The 18015-nt window shown below is 37.1% G+C and overlaps 1 protein-coding gene and 1 long non-coding RNA gene across 3 annotated transcripts in view; one reads left to right on the forward strand and one right to left on the reverse strand.

Moving 5' to 3' along the window:
• The window catches only part of LOC127548918 (uncharacterized), a 444700-nt gene that overhangs the window by 277227 nt on the left and 149458 nt on the right, over window positions 1-18015 (reverse strand). The gene's annotated exons all lie outside the window — the stretch shown is intronic.
• Window positions 1-18015, forward strand: part of BCAS4 (breast carcinoma amplified sequence 4) — a 76305-nt gene that overhangs the window by 9143 nt on the left and 49147 nt on the right. For both annotated transcript variants that reach the window (XM_051976592.1, XM_051976593.1), the window contains exon 2: window positions 17171-17242. In XM_051976592.1, the coding sequence (XP_051832552.1) occupies window positions 17171-17242 (72 nt within the window). The remainder of the gene's footprint in view (window positions 1-17170; window positions 17243-18015) is intronic.

Raw genomic sequence — 18015 nt, forward strand, 5'->3', positions numbered from 1 at the left:
CATCTGGAATTTAGTTTTGACATCTAAAAGACCTAGAACCAACATTATCACTTAATGCCCTACTGTATAACTTTTGAGCTCAAAATTCATAAGTAATCAGATACAAGAGAGTGGATAGGTCACAGTTTATATGGAAAATCATCTAAAGGTTTTAGTGAGCCCTCTATGAATCAACAATGTCCCATGGAACCAAAACCTCAATTTGATTGTTGAGCACATCATAAGAATCATAAGAAATAAATAGCGGATGTTCCATTAGTTAGACCACATCTGGTATATCGTTCTTGGTTTTGCCTATCACAAGATAGAGTGCTAGCAAGTCTATGATCATGACCAATGTGGTATAGTGGATAGAAAGCTGGATTTAAAGATAGAATTCAAATCTCATCTTTGATAAATGTTGGGCAACCTTAGTATTGCATACGAGGCAACTTTCTCAGACTTCGGTTGCAGAGAAAGTACCAATATACATTGGCAGAGGGATTTTCTTTGTTCAGGAGGTCTCTGCACCAATAAAATCACTGGCCCAGGCCCAATTCCTATCCCTACCTAATCACTAAACTTTAAGAATATCCAGAGGACAATGACAAGGATGGTGAAAGAGATTAAGAGTTGATAGAAATGCTGATGTTTAATCTGGAGAGAAGACATGACTTTCATCTTCAAGTACACAAAGATATGTAATGTAGCAGAAGCATCAGATTTCTACTACTTGTTAGAAACAGGAACAGTGAATAGAAGGTGCAAAAAAGATTGATTTTGGTTCAATATAAGGAAAAACTTCCCAATAAATAGAGCAGAAGAGGATGCCTTAGAATTCAGGGTCCTCAAACTTTTTAAATAGGGGTCCAGTTCACTGTCCCTCAGACTGTTGGAGGGCCGAACTATAGTAAAAACAAAAACTCTGTTTTGTGGGCCTTTAAATAAAGAAACTTCATAGCCCTGGGTGAGGGGGATAAACATCCTCAGCTGCTAGATTGGCCCCACGGCCCGTAATTTGAGGACCCCATCCAGGATGGTTATAGGTTTCCCTCATCCCTTTTAAGCAAGGGCTGGCTGACGGTGTAGAGGTTCAGATAAAGGTTGCAGTAGATAGAGCCTAAATTTCTTCTAATTCTGAGAGTCCATGATATACTTGTTAGCACAAAGGGAAGAGAAAAGAGCAGAAGGCTAAAGATTAAGTTTCTAAAATGTCCAGATTTAGGAAGCTGGAAGGAGGAAGATGAGTTAGCAAAGGTGACTAGAGGAGCTATCTCAGAGGTAGGAGGAGGACAAGGATGGTGTGCTGCATTCAGATTGCTGGGGATTACAGAGGTTGTGGGTGTTGAAGAAATGGGAGGGGCACAGCAAAGGTGAGAAAAAGTTAAAAAGCACAGTTAGAGAGGCATTGGGATGATAGCCATGCTAATTAGCTGCTGCTGGGCTCTAAATTGATTTAGCTGTTCTTGCAAATGGTTTGGAATTAAGTAAGGAAAGTTACTAAGCTATTTGTAGCCTTTGACCCAGAAATTCTGCTGTTAGCACTATATCATAAGGATATTTTTGATAGCAAGAAAAGACCCTTCTGTACAAAAATGTTTACATCAGCATTATTTATGATAACAACAACCTGAAAATTTAAAAAGCACCTGATAGTTGGACAATAGATGAATATATGAGCATAATGGAATATAATTTAGCTGTAAGGAATAATGACTATGAAAACTTTGCAGAAACATGGGAAGACATGAATTCCTGCAGAGTGAAGAAAACAGACAAATGACAACCATACACTATGACTTTACCAATATAAAGAAAGAAAGCATCAAGTGAAAACAGAATTCTGACCAAACATAACAGTGAATATTACTATCATATATTATTAGTATTATAATTAGAATATTAGAAATATTAGTAATATACTATTAAATTTAAAGGACATCTCCCTCTTTTCACAGCAATGGAAAAAACTATCCCCCTTCCCCCAGGGAATGTACTTAGATTTTAAGAGAGATTGTTTAGATTTGGGGGGGGGATTATCTATTTATTGCGTGAAGACAAATTATATTAACATAAAAATATTTTTAAAAGAAAAGGGGGCAATAGATATAAAACACTCATTTTGGGAAATCTAATAGGGAAAGGAAGTGGGAAGTAGTTGTCATTGAAGAGGGCAGTTGAAAGACTGATCTAAGCTTCCCCCCTTTCCCCTCCAAGAAATTAGTTATCATGTTTCCAAAAGCATTGGACTGTTAGGAGTAAGAAATTCAATAAAAGGGACTCCATTTCCTGGGCTTCCAAGTTATTATTCGATTGTAGCTGTGGAATTATGCAGTCCCAAAGTTTTAAAAGTGTTTACTGGTCATTAAGTTTATTCTTTTGCCTCTATACATTTCTTGCCTCTATATATTTCTTAATCATCTGAAACAGATGAATGTCTGCGGTTTTCTAAAGATCTTGGAAAGGAATGAATTCATAGGTCTTTCTAACAAACTGTTCTATGTCCTCTTTTGCTCTGAGGCTACCTGCTCCCCAAGTCTATGACTTTTGATGCTATTTGTGGGAGAGATGAAGGAGATAAGGAAGAATAGTCCTTATTTGTGATATTATATTATTTGTTACCCCTTCTCACTTGAGAAATTTTTATGTGACCTTGTATGCAAATCAAACATTTACTGATAATAAATTATAAAAATGTTTTAAACAATATAATTTTACCATTTATTAAAGACAAAAGCAAATTTGCATACTAATAAGATGGGTGTGCTTGTTTACTTTTACATAAAGAATTCAGTCTTGGTGGAATACCTTTAACTATTGTCAAATTGTTCAAGACCCTTACATTCAGTTATGCAAACCCATATGGGGTCACCACCCACAGTTTAAGAAGCTTTGTTTTAGAACAGGGGGTGGAGAACCTTTTTTCTGCCCAGGGCCATTTGAGTATTTATAACATCATTCTAGGGCCATATAAAATTATCACACTTGTGGAACTCAAGCTATGAGAAGTTATTGTACCTAGTTTTCAATTTATTGTAGCCTGTGGTTGCTTTAGCAAATGATTTTATGGGCCTTATATGGCCCATGGACTAGACATTTCCCATCTGTTTTGTAGGACAACTCTTAGGCAGGTCAGTCCCTGGTCAGGCCTGTACCTTTGACAGATGATTAGAAGTTTGGTTGGAAAAGTGCTGTCCAAGTCATGATATTTGTAATATTATATTTATCAGATTTAAAGAGTATTTTTCTTGGAGTATTTCATCGAGATTTAATTCAATCAATCACCAAGTATTTATTACACTTTCCACATGCCATGCACTGTGTTAGAAACTAGGCATATAAGTCAAAAATGAAGATAGTCCCAAATTGATTTTTGTTTTTTGCTGAGGCAGTTGGGGTTGTGACTTGCCCAGGGTCACACAGCTAGGAAGTGTTAAGTGTCCGAGGTCACATTTGAACTCAGGTCCTTCTGACTGAAGTCCCCGAAGGGCTGGTGCTCTATCCATTTCGCCACCTAGCTGCTCCAATAGTCGCAGTTTTTAAAAATGCATACTTTCTGCTCAGAGAATTCTACATGATCATAGATTAGTAAATACAGAATATTTACCAAAAAAATATATAGAGATTAGGAAGGAACCCATGCAATTAAAGGGAGGAAGCAATATTTGAGCCTTGAAGGGAGGTAGGGATTTCAAGATGCTAGGGGAAAGAGCATTCCAAAGTCAAAAAGAGTCTCTATAAAAGCTGCCGGTAGAAAATGTGGAAAACATCAACTAGATCATTTTGGCTGGAGAATAGAGTGCTTGATGGGGAGATAGCTAATTAGTCTGAAAGGAGAGGGCTGAAGCCAGATTGTAAAGGGATTCAAATGCCAAGCTGAGGGGTCTGTATTTGATCCTAGAGGCAATAGGGAGCTAGTGAAGGTTTTTGAACTTGAAAGTGACATGTGCAAGGCCTGGGCTTTAGAAATATCAGTTTGGCAGCTTCTTGGTAAATGGATGGTAGAAAGAAAAGATTCAGTAAGAAGACCAAGTAGAACTTCATTTATTTATTTATTTATTTTTAATATTTTATTTTATTTTATAATAACTTTATATTGACAGAATCCATGCCAGGGTAATTTTTTTTAACAACATTATCCCTTGCACTCGCTTCTGTTCCGATTTTTCCCCTCCCTCCCTCCCCTAGATGGCAAGCAGTCCTATATATGTTAGATATGTTGCAGTATATCCTAGATACAATATATGTTTGCAGAACCGAGCAGTTCTCTTGTTGCACAGGGAGAACTAGATTCAGAAGGTAAAAACAACTCGGAAAGAAAAACAAAAATGCAAATAGTTCGCATTCGTTTCCCGGTGTTCTTTCTTTGGGTGTAGCTGCTTCTGTCCATCATTTATCAATTGAAACTGAGTCTTTGTCAAAGAAATCCACTTCCATCAGAATACATCCTCATACAATATCGTTGTTGTCAAAGTGTAAAGTGATCTCCTGGTTCTGCTCATTTCACTTAGCATCAGTTCATGTAAGTCTCTCCAAGCCTCTCTGTATTCATCCTGCTGGTCATTTCTTACAGAACAATAATATTCCATAACATTCACATACCACAATTTACCCAGCCATTCTCCAATTGATGGGCATCCATTCAATTTCCAGTTTCTAGCCACTACAAACAGGGCTGCCACAAACATTTTGGCACATACAGGTCCCTTTCCCTTCTTTAGTATTTCTTTGGGATATAAGCCCAATAGAAACACTGCTGGATTAAAGGGTATGCACAGTTTAATAACTTTTTGGGCATAATTCCAGATTGCTCTCCAGAATGGTTGGATTCGTTCACAACTCCACCAACAATGCATTAGTGTCCCAGTTTTCCCGCATCCCCTCCAACATTCATCATTATTTTTTCCTGTCATCTTAGCCAATGTGACAGGTGTGTAGTGGTATCTCAGAGTTGCCTTAATTTGCATTTCTCTGATCAATAATGATTTGGAACACTCATATGAGTGGTAATAGTTTCAATTTCATCCTCTGAAAATTGTCTGTTCATATCCTTTGACCATTCATCAATTGGAGAATGGCTTGATTTCTTATAAATTTGAGTCAGTTCTCTATATATTTTGGAAATGAGGCCTTTATCAGAACCTTTAACTGTGAAGATGTTTTCCCAGTTTGTTGCTTCCCTTCTAATCTTGTTTACCTTAGTTTTGTTTGTACAAAGACTTTTTAATTTGATATAATCAAAATTTTCTATTTTGTGATCGGTAATAGTCTCTAGTTCATCTTTGGTCACAAATTTCTTTCTCCTCCACAAGTCTGAGAGATAAACTATCCTATGTTCCTCTAATTTATTTATAATCTCGTTCTTTATGCCTAAGTCATGGACCCATTTTGATCTTATCTTGGTATATGGTGTTAAGTGTGGGTCCATGCCTAATTTCTACCATACTAATTATAGAACTTTATTTAAATAGTCAGCCAATTAATAAATTTCTGTGAAGTATCTACCATGTGCTAGGCACTGTGCTAAGTGCTGGAGGCAAGGGGAGTCCAGGTGAGAAATGAAGAAGGCCTGGACTAGACTGTGGTAGTGATAGCAACACTACCAATAGCTTTACTGGTATTAGCTCACTTTATCCTCACAACTCTAGATGATAGGTGCTATTGTTATCCCCCACTTTTACAGATGAGGAAGAAGTTAAGTGAATTGCTTAATGACACACAGTTCAATTCTGAGACCAGATTCTATCACTCAGGACTTCCTGACTTCTGGCTCAGCACTCTACCTATTCTGCCACTTAGAAGGGGAGGAATCTAAGAGATGCTGAGGAGGTAAAATCAGTAGCTGATTTTGGTATGGGATCTGGAGTGAGAATGAAGAGTTGAGAATAACTCTTAGGTTGTACACCTGGTGACTGAAAGAATATTCATATTCTAAACAGAAATGGGGGAATTAGAGGGGGAAAAAAGTTCTATTTTTGGATGTGCTGAATTGGAAGCCTTTGGGATATCCAGGTAGAAATTTAAGCAGATAGTTGGAGATATGGGACTGCATTGTAAGAGAGTTGGCTGAGTTTGAGAGATGAGGTGCTTTATTAAACACCTGCTATGTAGATACAGATTATGGTGAGATCAAAGTGTGTACCCAGGAGGAAAGAAAAGCAGAGTTAGGGGGAAGGAGGGGATAAAGCATCTCCTAAGTAATGTCCTTTCCCATTTCCAGGAGCCCTGGAGCCCTGAAGCTTTTCAAGTCCCAGCAACCCTCAGCAATCCCAGATTCTTGGGGATCAGGCTCCTGGTCCTCATCAGCTCATTTGAAGAAGGGATCTTGAGGAAGCCAAATATCTGGTTCTCTCCCATAAGAACCACAAAACATAGAGCAAAATTCACAGCCTTTGCTTCTTCAGTCAGATCCCATAGTCTATCTATAGCAGATAGCTCATGTATGCATAATACATAGCAGCAAGCATTAAAATTCTATCACAGGAGGGATAAATTCTGTAAATCCTCTATTAGTTTAATTATCTAGAGGAAATATGTTGTAGCTTATTCTGGGGCCAATCTTGAGTGTTCAGTCATACCAACTGCAAGGGGCATACCCAATCTACTTACTCCCAAATTGTCACCTTCTAATCACTCTCACTATTACTAGGTCCATGCTAATTCATCTCCATCTTTAATTCCAATTTCTTCCTTTTCTACCCTTACTTCTATCACATATGAATATAGACATACATTATAGCTGACCATCTCTTGGAATTGTGCTACCTCCCAGGTCCATAACTTGGAAATTCTACTTTGTGGTCATAACCTTGCATGTCTCCCATTTTCTTATTCACAAAAATAAAAAAAAACCAAAACACAACCTTGATTCAGTTCAATAGATATGTATTAAATAGTTTCTTTGTTTCAGGCACTGGCCTAGATATAAGGAATACAAAAATTGAAAGAACAAAAAAACCCCCCTCAATTTTCAAGGACCTCAATTTCCAAGGACCTTCCATTTTACTATTGTAAACCTACTTTTTAAAGCAGCATGTGTAGAAAGTGTGTGGAAAGTTGACTGTCTTCTATAGGGAGAGCCAAAAGTCATTGTGCTGTCTTAAGAAAACTCTAACACTGCACTTTGGGATTGTATTTATTTCACTGAGAAGATTAAAATCATCTTATACAGATTCCTCATTCCTTCTTCCATTCCTTCTTTTCCTTTAGTCAAAAGGAGGACTACTTTTATTAAACATTTAAACTAATTCCTCTGTGACCTTGATTCCGTTCTTCCTGACTTCTTTCAAGATCTTGCTCAATCAGGCATCCTCTCTCTTTTGCCATCTTTAGGCCATCTTATGCTATAAGCTTCTTCTTATCTGCCTGGAAACATATTCAGAATTTTCCAGTTCCAGAAAAGCCTTCCTTGGATGCATCCAGTCATAGTTTTCTTTCTTTCCCCTGTTATTGCTAAACTTGAAAGAATTGCCTATGACTCGTGCTTACAGTTTCTCACTATCCATACTGTTCTTACCATCTTGCAAATGAGTCTCATCTTTTCCCCCTCCCTCCAACCATCCATCTTAGAGAGACTGTTTTCTCTAATATAGTCAGTGATAGCTTAATCTATATCTCTTACTCTCTATCTGTCTATTTGTCTCCTTTGTCTCTGTTTCTGTCTCTCTCCCTTTCTATCTTTTCAGTCCCCATTATTCTTGACCTCTTCAGTTTTTGACACCATTGACCAGATAATTTTTTCCACCTTGGGTTCAAGATACTGTGCTATCTTGATTGTTCTATTAGTTCACCAATTGCTCTTTCTCTGTTTTTTTCCCCCACAAATTCTTTATTTTCTTCCTTATCCCTTAATGTGAGTGTTCTCCAAAGTTTTGTCCTTAGCCTTTTTATTTTTTTGCTCTGCATTCTCTCCCTTCGTTCTCTCCTTCATTCCCATGGATTTAAGTACTACCTTCATGTAGATGACTCCCAGATTTTTATTTCTAATCCTGATATTTCTTTTTTTTTTTTAATAACTTTTTATTGACAGAACCCATGCCAGGGTAATTTTTTACAGCATTATCCCTTGCACTCACTTCTGTTCCGATTTTTCCCCTCTCTCCCTCCACTCCCTCCCCGAGATGGCAAGCAGTCCTTTACATGTTAAATATAATCCTGATATTTCTTTTGATTTCCAGATTTACATCTGCAACTGTTTCTGGGATATTGTCCTCTTGGTTATACCTCTGGCACCTCAGATTCAACATGTACCAAACCAATTTCATTTATACCTGCACTCTTTCTAATTGGGACAACCATTCATTTGTTCTCCTATTTTCACACTCCTAGAATAATAAAATTCGTTTATACAGTACTTTAAAGTTAACAAATACATATGTATATATGTGTGCATGTACACACTTGTGTATACATGTAATCTATATGGTTATGTGTGAATATACATATGTGGATGTGTATATATGCATATGTAATTTATACTTTTAACAACCCTTTGAGATAGGTTCAACAGACATTATTAACTCTTATTCTTATACAGATAAGCAGCCAAGGCTCAGAGAGATTAAATGACTTGCCTATGGTCACTCAGATAATGTCTGAAATGGCATTTGAACTCAGACCTTTCTGATCCAGTACATATCTGCTATGCAAGATTTCCTCTCAAGATAATCTCTGATTTTGTCTTTTCCCTCTTCTCTGACATACTCTGATGGTTCCTTATCTCAGCATATAGACTACTCTTTATTCCCACCACCACTATCCTGTTTCCAAATAATACGTACTTAGTCTCTTTAAAGGCCTTGCCTATGTAAACTATATCTGATTGCTTACCATCTCAGAGAAAAGGGAGAAGAGAGAAGGAAGGATAGAATTTGGAACTCAAAATTTAAAGAAAGTTAAAAATTGTTTTTAATATATAATTGGGGGAAAATAAAAAAATATATGTTAAATTTAATTCTCATCTCTAAACTGTGCCCAATTACACCCCACCTTCAATTTTCCCGTCAAACTGCTGCCAGAATAAGCTTTCTTCTACATAGATCTAGTCATATGATTCTGTTGTTATTGTTTTTAAAAACTCCCCTGTGGCTCCCTATTGTCTCTCAAATGAAGTTCAACTTCTGAATAGCATTCACAGTTCTTGGCTACATGGAATCCCCATACATTTCCTATCTCCTCTCATAAAGCTTCCCTCTATACATAGCAAAACAAGGTAATTCTCTGTACACTGGATGTATTTTGGTGCTTTTGTTAGAATTAGAAACAAGAATTTCAACTCTGCCACTCTAGATGTGTGGCCTTAGTTGGTTAGTTTATCTCTTTGCACCTCAGTTTCCTCATCTGTAAAAGGAAAGTCATAGATTAGATGACTTTTAAAGTAATCTCTGATCATTATATACTTCAACAACAATATTGTATGAAGATGTATTCTGATGGAAGTGGATATCTTCAACAAAAAGAAGATCCAATTCAGTTCCAATTGATCAATGATGGATAGAATCAGCCACACCCAGAGAAGGAACACTGGGAAATGAATGTGGACTACTTGCATTTTTGTTTTTCTTCCCAAGTTATTTTTACCTTCTGAATCAGATTGTTCTTGTGCAACAAGAGAACTGTATGGCTGCACACATATATTGTATTTAGGATATACTTAAACATATTTAACACGTATAAGACTGCCTGGCATCTAGGGGAGGGGATGGAGGGAGGGAAGGGAAAAGTTGGAACAGAAGTGAGTGCAAAGGACTATGTTGAAAAATTACCCATGCATATGTTCTGTCAAAAAAAAGCTATAATGAAAAAAAATAATCTCTGAATCTTATGATCCGCTCTTTTTTTTTAAATTGTAACTTTTTATTGACAGAACATATGCCTGGGTAATTTTTTACAAATTATCCCTTGCACTCACTTCTGTTCCAACTTTTTCCTTCCCTCCCTCCACCCCCTCCCCTAGATGGCAAGCAGTCTTATACATGTTAAATATGTTATAGTATATCCTAGATACAATATATAGTGCAAAACCGAACAGCTTTCTTGTTGCACAAGAAGAATCGGATTCAGAAAGTAAAAATAACCTGGGAAGAAAAACAAAAATGCAAACAGTTTACACTCATTTCCCAGTGTTCTTTCTTTGGGTATAGCTGCTTCTGTTCATCATTGATCAACTGGAACTGAATTAGATCTTCTCTTTGTAGAAGAAATCCACTTCCATCAGAATACATCCTCATATAGTATCATTGTTGAAGTATATAATGATCTCCTGGTCCTGCTCATTTCACTCAGCATCAGTTCATGTAAATCTCTCCAAGCCTTTCTGTATTCATCCAGCTGGTCATTTCTTGCAGAACAATTCAATAACATTCATATACCACAATTTATCCAACCATTCTCCAATTGATGGGCAACCATTCATTTTCCAGTTTCTAGCCACTACAAACAGGGCTGCCACAAACATTTTGGCACATACAGGTCCCTTTCCCTTCTTTAGTATCTTTTTGGGGTATAAACCCAGTAGTAGCACTGCTGGATCAAAGGGTATGCACAGTTTGATAACTTTTTGGGCATAATTCCAGATTGCTCTCCAGAATGGTTGGATTCATTCACAACTCCACCATCAATGCAATATGATCCACTCTTTCTCTCTTCTGTATCTAGGAAAGTGCTCTTTGATCAATTAACAAGTATTTATTAAGTATCTGCTGTGTGCCAGGCATAATGCTAGTATTGGGGATACGTGTACCAAAAATAAACAATCCTTACTCTCACTGAATTTAATGGAAGAGACAAATCTATACTAATATCTTTATATGTAGTTCAAATATGAAGCAAATAAAAGCAAAGTAATACAAAGTAGTTAAATACAAAGTAACTTTGGAAGGAAGATGTTAGTAGGTAAGAGGAACTGAGAAGACACAAGATGGTACCTGGACTTCATCATAAAGGAAGAAGAGTCCATGAAGGGAAGTAAAGAAGAAGAGCTTTATGGCACGTGGTACAGTCATGGCAAAGACACAGAGATGGAAATGGATTGTCAAGTTTGAGAAACAGAAAAAAGACTCTTTTGGCTAAATTTCAGAATAAGGAAGGGGAAGAAATGCTCAATGAAGCTGGAAAGAAAGGTTGAGGCCAGATTGTATAGGATTTTAAAATGTTAAACAGATGAGTTTATAATTTATCCTAAAAACAATAGGAAATCACTGAAGTGGTTGATTGAGTAGAGGGATCTCATGATGAGATCTGTGCTTAAGTAATATTACTTTGGCCTTTGTGTGTAGGAGTGGTGAGAAACTAGAAGCAGACAGGCCAATTAGAAGGTGTTACAATAAACTAGAGGAGAGACAGGTGATGAGGGCCTGAGCTAAGATGGTAGATTTGTGAGGTGCAGGAATAGGAGTGTGAGAGGAGTTGGTGAGAAATGTTGTGAAAGTGACAAGGTTTAGTAACCGATTGAATATATGGGATGAGGGAGAGTAAGGAACTGAGGTAAGCTATGATTATGGGAAGATGGCAGTACCTTTGACATTGCGGATGATCATACTAATGATATGTATAAGCCCTGTGCTTGGCTTGTGGGCTGCAAAAATGAAAGACAAGAGATCAAAATCTTAGAGTTGGAAGGGATCTCAGAAGTTATTCAATTGATTTGTTGCTCAGTAGGAATCTTAGCAGGAATGACAAGTGGTCATTGAAAACCTCCATTGGAAGAGATAAGGGAATATGTGGGGAAGGGGGGAAGTAAGGATGTTAAGAGGGAGGACAACTCCTAGAGGGTTTACAAGGAAAAGTAACTTCTTGATCCTGAAGGGGGAATTAAAAGGAAGAAGAAAAAAGCCCCTCAGAATTAAAATCTGAGAGGGATGATGACTGAACAACCAATTGAGGGATGGCTAAATAAAGGTAGTGTATGAATGTACTGGAATATTATTGTGCTATAAAAAAGGATGAAAGAAATGATTTTAGAGAATTATTAGGTAGTATGAAGTGATGCAGAATGAAGTGAATAGAACCAGGAGAACAAGTTATGCAATAATAACAATATTGTAAAGAAAATTTGAGTTGGAAACCCTCTAGGAGTTGTCCTCCCTCTTAACATCCTTACTTCCCCCCTTCCCCACATATTCCCTTATCTCTTCCAATGGAGGTTTTCAATGACCACTTGTCATTCCTGCTAAGATTCCTACTGAGCAACAAATCAATTGAATAACTTCTGAGATCCCTTCCAACTCTAATTTGAAAGAATTAAGAATTCCAATCAATATAATGATCCCTCCAGAGGATCTATAATGAAACGTGTTATTTTCCTGACATGTGATAGGCTTATGATGCAGAGAGAGACATATATTTTTGGTTATGGCCACTGTATGGATTCATTTTGTTTATCCTATTTATTTGTTTTTTTTTTTTTTTTTTTTTTTTTTTTTTTTTTTTTTTTTAGGATTGTCATTTTTATTATATGAACAATTTATATTTTTCCAATTATTTAGATCTGACTTTATTTGTATGAAAACTTTTATAGTTATGTTCATATAGTTTCTGGGTTTGTTTTGGCAGGTACACTACCAAGTTTTTTATATTATCTTTTTATCCTATTTATTTGTTGCATTTTTCTTCTTTTTCTCTATTTGTAATTAAGTGTTAGGAATTAGCAATAGTGATGCTCCCCAAAAGAGGACTATTGAAACATATTTTTTAAATACACTGAAAAAAAAGAAAGAAGTTCAGAAGGAAGCACAGAATAACAACATAGTTTTGAAAGCAATGTATGTGACTAACATGGAAATGTTTTGTGTGATTGCACATGTATTACATATTAATTTGCTTACTGTTTCAGGGAAAGAGAAGGAAAGGGATGAAGGGAGATAATTTGGCATTTAAAAAAATTTAAAACACATATTAAAATTGTTTCTATATGTAAATAGGGAAAATAAAATGTTATTTAAAGTAATGTCTGAAATTTATTGTATATATTACATATAGATGGTTTTTTAAATAGCTTTTTATTTACTAGTTATATGCATGGGTAATTTTACAGCATTGACAATTGCCAAACCATTTGTTCCAATTTTTCCCTTCCTTCCCCCCATCCCCTCCCCTAGATGGCAGGATGACCAATACATGTTAAATATATTAGAGTATAAATTAAATACAAAATAAATATATATGTCCAAACCATTATTTTGTTGTACCAAAAGAATCCGAAATATTGTACAGTTAGCCTGTGAAGGAAATCAAAAATGCAGGCGGGCAAAAATATAGAGATTGGGAATTCGATGTAATGGTTCTTAGTCATCTCCCAGAGTTCTTTCACTGGGTGTAGCTGGTTCAGTTCATTACTGCTCTATTGGAACTGATTTGGTTCATCTCATTGCTGAAGATGGCCAGGTCCATCAGAATTGATCATCATATAATATTGTTGTTGAAGTATATAATGATCTCCTGGTCCTGCTCATTTCATTCAGCATCAGTTCATCCTGATCTGATTCTGAAATCATCCTGTGGGTCATTTCTTACCGAACAATAATATTCCATATTATTCATATGCCACAATTTATTCAGCCATTCTCCAATTGATGGGCATCCACTCAGTTTCTGGCCATTACAAAGAGGGCTGCCACAAATATTCTTGCACATACAGGTCCCTTTCCCTTCTTTAAAATCTCTTTGGGATATAAGCCCAGTAGTAACACTGCTGGATCAAAGGGTATGCACAGTTTGATAACTTTTTGAGCATAGTTCCAAATTGCTCTCCAGAATGGCTGGATATATTCACAATTCCACCAACAATATATTAGTGTCCCTGTTTTCCCATATCCCTTCCAACATTCCGCATTATTTTTCCTTGTCATTCTAGCCAGTCTGACAGGATATATATATATGTTTAAAAGTAAATGATATGAAAGGGAGAGTCTCCATTTCTTATGCAATCTTTATTTTATGTTCTTCTGTGTATTTTGAAATGTTCCTTTTTGGTGTTTAAGCTCAGAATTAAAAAAGAAAAATAAAGGAAGAAAGTAAAGAAGGGAAGAAGGAAGCAAGGAAGGAAGTAAGGAAGAAAGGAAAGAAGGAAGAAAGAAAGGAAGGAAGGAAGGAAGGAAGGAAGGAAGGAAGAAAGAAAGGAAGGAAGGAAGGAAAAAATGCAATTTTTTCCCTTAGGAAGCTTACAATCTCTTTGGCTATGTTGTTCACCACTAATGACATCCTTGTAAAGTACGAATACATAGAAAATTGCCCTTCCTATTTCACAGACAGAGGAAACTAAAGAACAGAGATGATTGGTGACTTGTTCAATTGAATCCATAGAATGATCCAAGAATAGAGCTAGGACCAGAACAGGGCTCTTCTGGACTCTAGTGCCAGTTATCCTGTTCTTCAAGCTGATCCTGGGTCTTATATCAAATCTTGCTACATTTAGTGTGAAAGGTTACATTCCTGCCCCTAAGGAGAAAGGAAAATATGAAAGCTAATAAGTTGAAATCTATTATTCACAAACACAAAGAAAAATGTCCACTTTGCATTTCATGAGAGACAGACTCAGAGAATGTCAGTGCTGGAAAGAACTTTTAAGAAATCATCTAGTAGAGTCCAGCCCCTTTATTTTATAGATAAGGAAAATGAAGCCTTTATTTCCCTGAGAATAGTGTTGGTAGATATCATGATTGTCATGGGAAGAGTACTGATCAGAGATAGAAGATGGGTTGTAGTGTCTTTGATTGCCATTTATTAGCCATCTAGATTTCTGATCTCTTCAGCTGAAGGCACCTGAGATTTCCTTGTTACTTTGTACTACTTGTATTTACTTATTATATACACATTGTAGCCTTCCAATAAAATGTAGCCTCTTGAAGGGCAGGATCTATTTCATTTTTTGTCTTTTGTAACCTCAATACTTAGTGCCTCACATATTTGAATGGAACTGATTCTCTCTAAGCCTCTGTCTTTTCATGTGTAAGATGGAGATCCCTACTCAGGCAGACATTATAGTATAGTGAAGAGTTAAAGGATCTCTCTGACATGACTTCTTGCCTCTGATTGACCTTGGGCAAGTCACTTCACCGGTCTGAACTTCAGTTTCTTCATATGTGAAATAAAGAGGATCTCGATAATGGCTGTCAATGAAGTCTATTGGTATTAATATTAAAATCAAACACTATATCACCCAAAAGGACTAAGAATTTATACCTGTACATGAGTCAAGAATATTGAAGTCAGCCATTTCACCCCACCTATGATGAAAATAGCAGGCTTGCCTGGACAATGTGGCTATTTCATTTACATGACTATTAGAGAATATATTTCAGAGGGAAAAAAAAAGTTTATCATTTCTGCTTTATCTTATCTGCACAATTATCTGTTGTGATGAAAGGAAGTAATAGTTTAGATTGGAGGTGTCAAACTCAAATAGAAAAAGGAGTCATCAAACTATACATAAAGATCCTTGTGTGCCACATTTAAAAAAAAATGTAGTGTTATGTTTTATTGCATTTTTGCTTATTTTATTAAATATTTCCCAATTACATTTTAATGGCTTCTCTACCCAGAGAATATTACAGACAACATGTTTGTTTTTTCATTTGTGTTGCACACATTCCAAAAGTCATCTATTTCTGTGTTACTTTTGAAAGTGTTGTATCATTTTCTTTCTCTTTTGAGGGGAACGGAACACACAGATTTGCCTTCTTTATTATGCTTATTCAGGATAATAAACTCATAAAGAGAGACAGAAGGGACATTAGATATCATCTAGTCCAACTACCTCATTTGGTACATGTGGAAACTGAGGTTTGGACTGCCAATGTTGTCTAGCTGACTAGACAGAAATTTAGCTCACCCTTAGCCTCCTTGAGTTTGAGCAAGTTCCTTGGGAAAGTATTCAGATTTCCCATAGCTCTTCAGTGAAGCCTTTACATCTTACCTGGCTTCCCATGGATGAATGGAAGGAACTAGACCCACCCTTCCTTTTAGCTGCTGCCCTGGCCACTGATAAGACAGCTCTTCTCCTCACTGTTCTGAAAACTTTTCTTTGTGTCAATAGTGTTTTTGTTTTTGTTTTCTTTGGGGGAAGGGGCAGGGAGTGTTTCCTGCACATTTTCCACTTCCCCAGGAACCATTAATATGGTTCACAGTTTTCATTCCTCCCCCTACCCCAATTTACCCACAGAAATACTCCAGCTGTGACAAAGTTTTCAGGGTTTTACATCTATTTTGTCCTATTTATATTCCATCCCCAAAGTTTCTAAACATGTTTCTCTCTTTATATCACCACTTCTTGGTCTGAAAGTACCCAGCTGTAAAAATGTGAGTAGGATCAATTCTTCATAGAAAAGATGGGTAAAAAAAGTAGAATTTTGGGAGCTGGAAGGAGAGGAAGATGGTCAGGAAAAACTCTACCAGTTACTACCTATACAAAAAACCCTACTACATCCCAGTGCCTGAGTCCTAAAAAGCAGCAGGAGACATTTGGGTTTCAGCTAGAAGTGTGACTTTGGGCAAGTTACTTCTCCCTTCCGACCTCAGTCAAATAAGGGCATTAGTCTAGATGCTTAGATCCATTTCAGCTCTGCCACTTATTAGGTGTATGATTTTGAGTGAATCACTTCTCCTTTCAGGGCCTCAGTTTCTTCAACTGAAAACAGGGACAATAATATTTGTACTACCAGTGAGGAAAGTGCTTTGTGAGCCTTAAAGCTTACCCAATAAATGCAATTAGAGATGTAATTATTGTCATCCATCATCATTATTATTATATGAAGTACCTAGCAGTGGTTCATGATCCAAAGTCTTCCCCTCCTCCCCCTTATACTCTTATGATTTGGTTTATAAAACCAAATTTGGTTATATAAAAAAACCAAAACCGCCCCTAGAAGGATCACAGAATTTAGATCTGGAAGAACTTTTAGAGGATAAAAATGTTTCATCTGAAAAGGAATTTTAGAGATTATCTGTTGTAACTCTCTCATTTTACAAAGGAGAGAACCAAAGGCAAAATGAATCATGCAAAGTCACACTGGAATTAAGCAAAACTGGGAATTTGAACTCAGGTCCTTTGATCCAAAATCCTGTTATTTTTTGCTCTATTGGCCTATTCTTATATCTCTTTCCTTTGAAAGAAAAAAGTTGTTTTTCTAAAAGAGTTTTTTACCTTCCTTCTGCTCAGTAAAACTAATCCTCTGGGCTGTCCTTTCCCTTCCAGGTGAAGGAAGTGGAAGCCAATATTGAAGACATGCTTCTCAGGCTGGAGGAGTTCTGTGGCCTCACTGACATGGTAGGTGTTTCTCTGCCTGAAGGGCCCAGGCCAGAAAACTCCTTCCGGGAGCTTTCTAAGGAGGCCATTTTGCCAGTGATTTAGCAACCAGACGAGTGGGGCAGCAGCCAGCAGTAGAGAGGGAGCGTGCATGCATACACACACATCCACACACACACACACACACACATACACACACACACACACACACACACACACACACACACACAAAATTTCCTGAGGCAGCCATCTTGATAACTCCCTTCCCCTGAGATGGTCTTATTACACAGAGCATCGCAGACCAAGCCACAAGGTGGCACTCTCGGGCACCTCTGCAGGAAGATGTACAGTGGGGATGAAAATACTATATTTAACTCTCCTCTGGTTCCAGGCAGCTCACTGTACAAACATCTAGAAAGCCTCAAAGGGGCTTCAGCATGCTGAGGCCCAGGGAAAGTGTCCCTGTGGGTAGCATTCTGCCTTGAGCCCATTTGTGCTCTAAGGCCTCCACTGGACTGGTTTCTACCCTTTTTTTTATTAATGAAAAGGCAGATTGATTGAAAACCCTCATGGCTATATGAAGGTTGCATTTGTCCCATGAAGAAATTGCCTTTGATTTGTAAAGATTAGTTCTTGGAGGACTTTATTGGACGTCAGAAGATCTGAACTCTGGTCTTCTCTTGGCCTATCACTCATTTTCTGTGTGAATTTGAAAAGCCACTTCCTCTTTTTTAGGTCTCATTTTCCTTCTCTATAAAGTAAGGCAGTTAGATCGAATGGTCCCTAAGGCCCTT

Source organism: Antechinus flavipes, chromosome 2, assembly GCF_016432865.1.
Source record: "Antechinus flavipes isolate AdamAnt ecotype Samford, QLD, Australia chromosome 2, AdamAnt_v2, whole genome shotgun sequence".
Classification (NCBI taxonomy): Eukaryota; Metazoa; Chordata; class Mammalia; order Dasyuromorphia; family Dasyuridae; genus Antechinus; species Antechinus flavipes.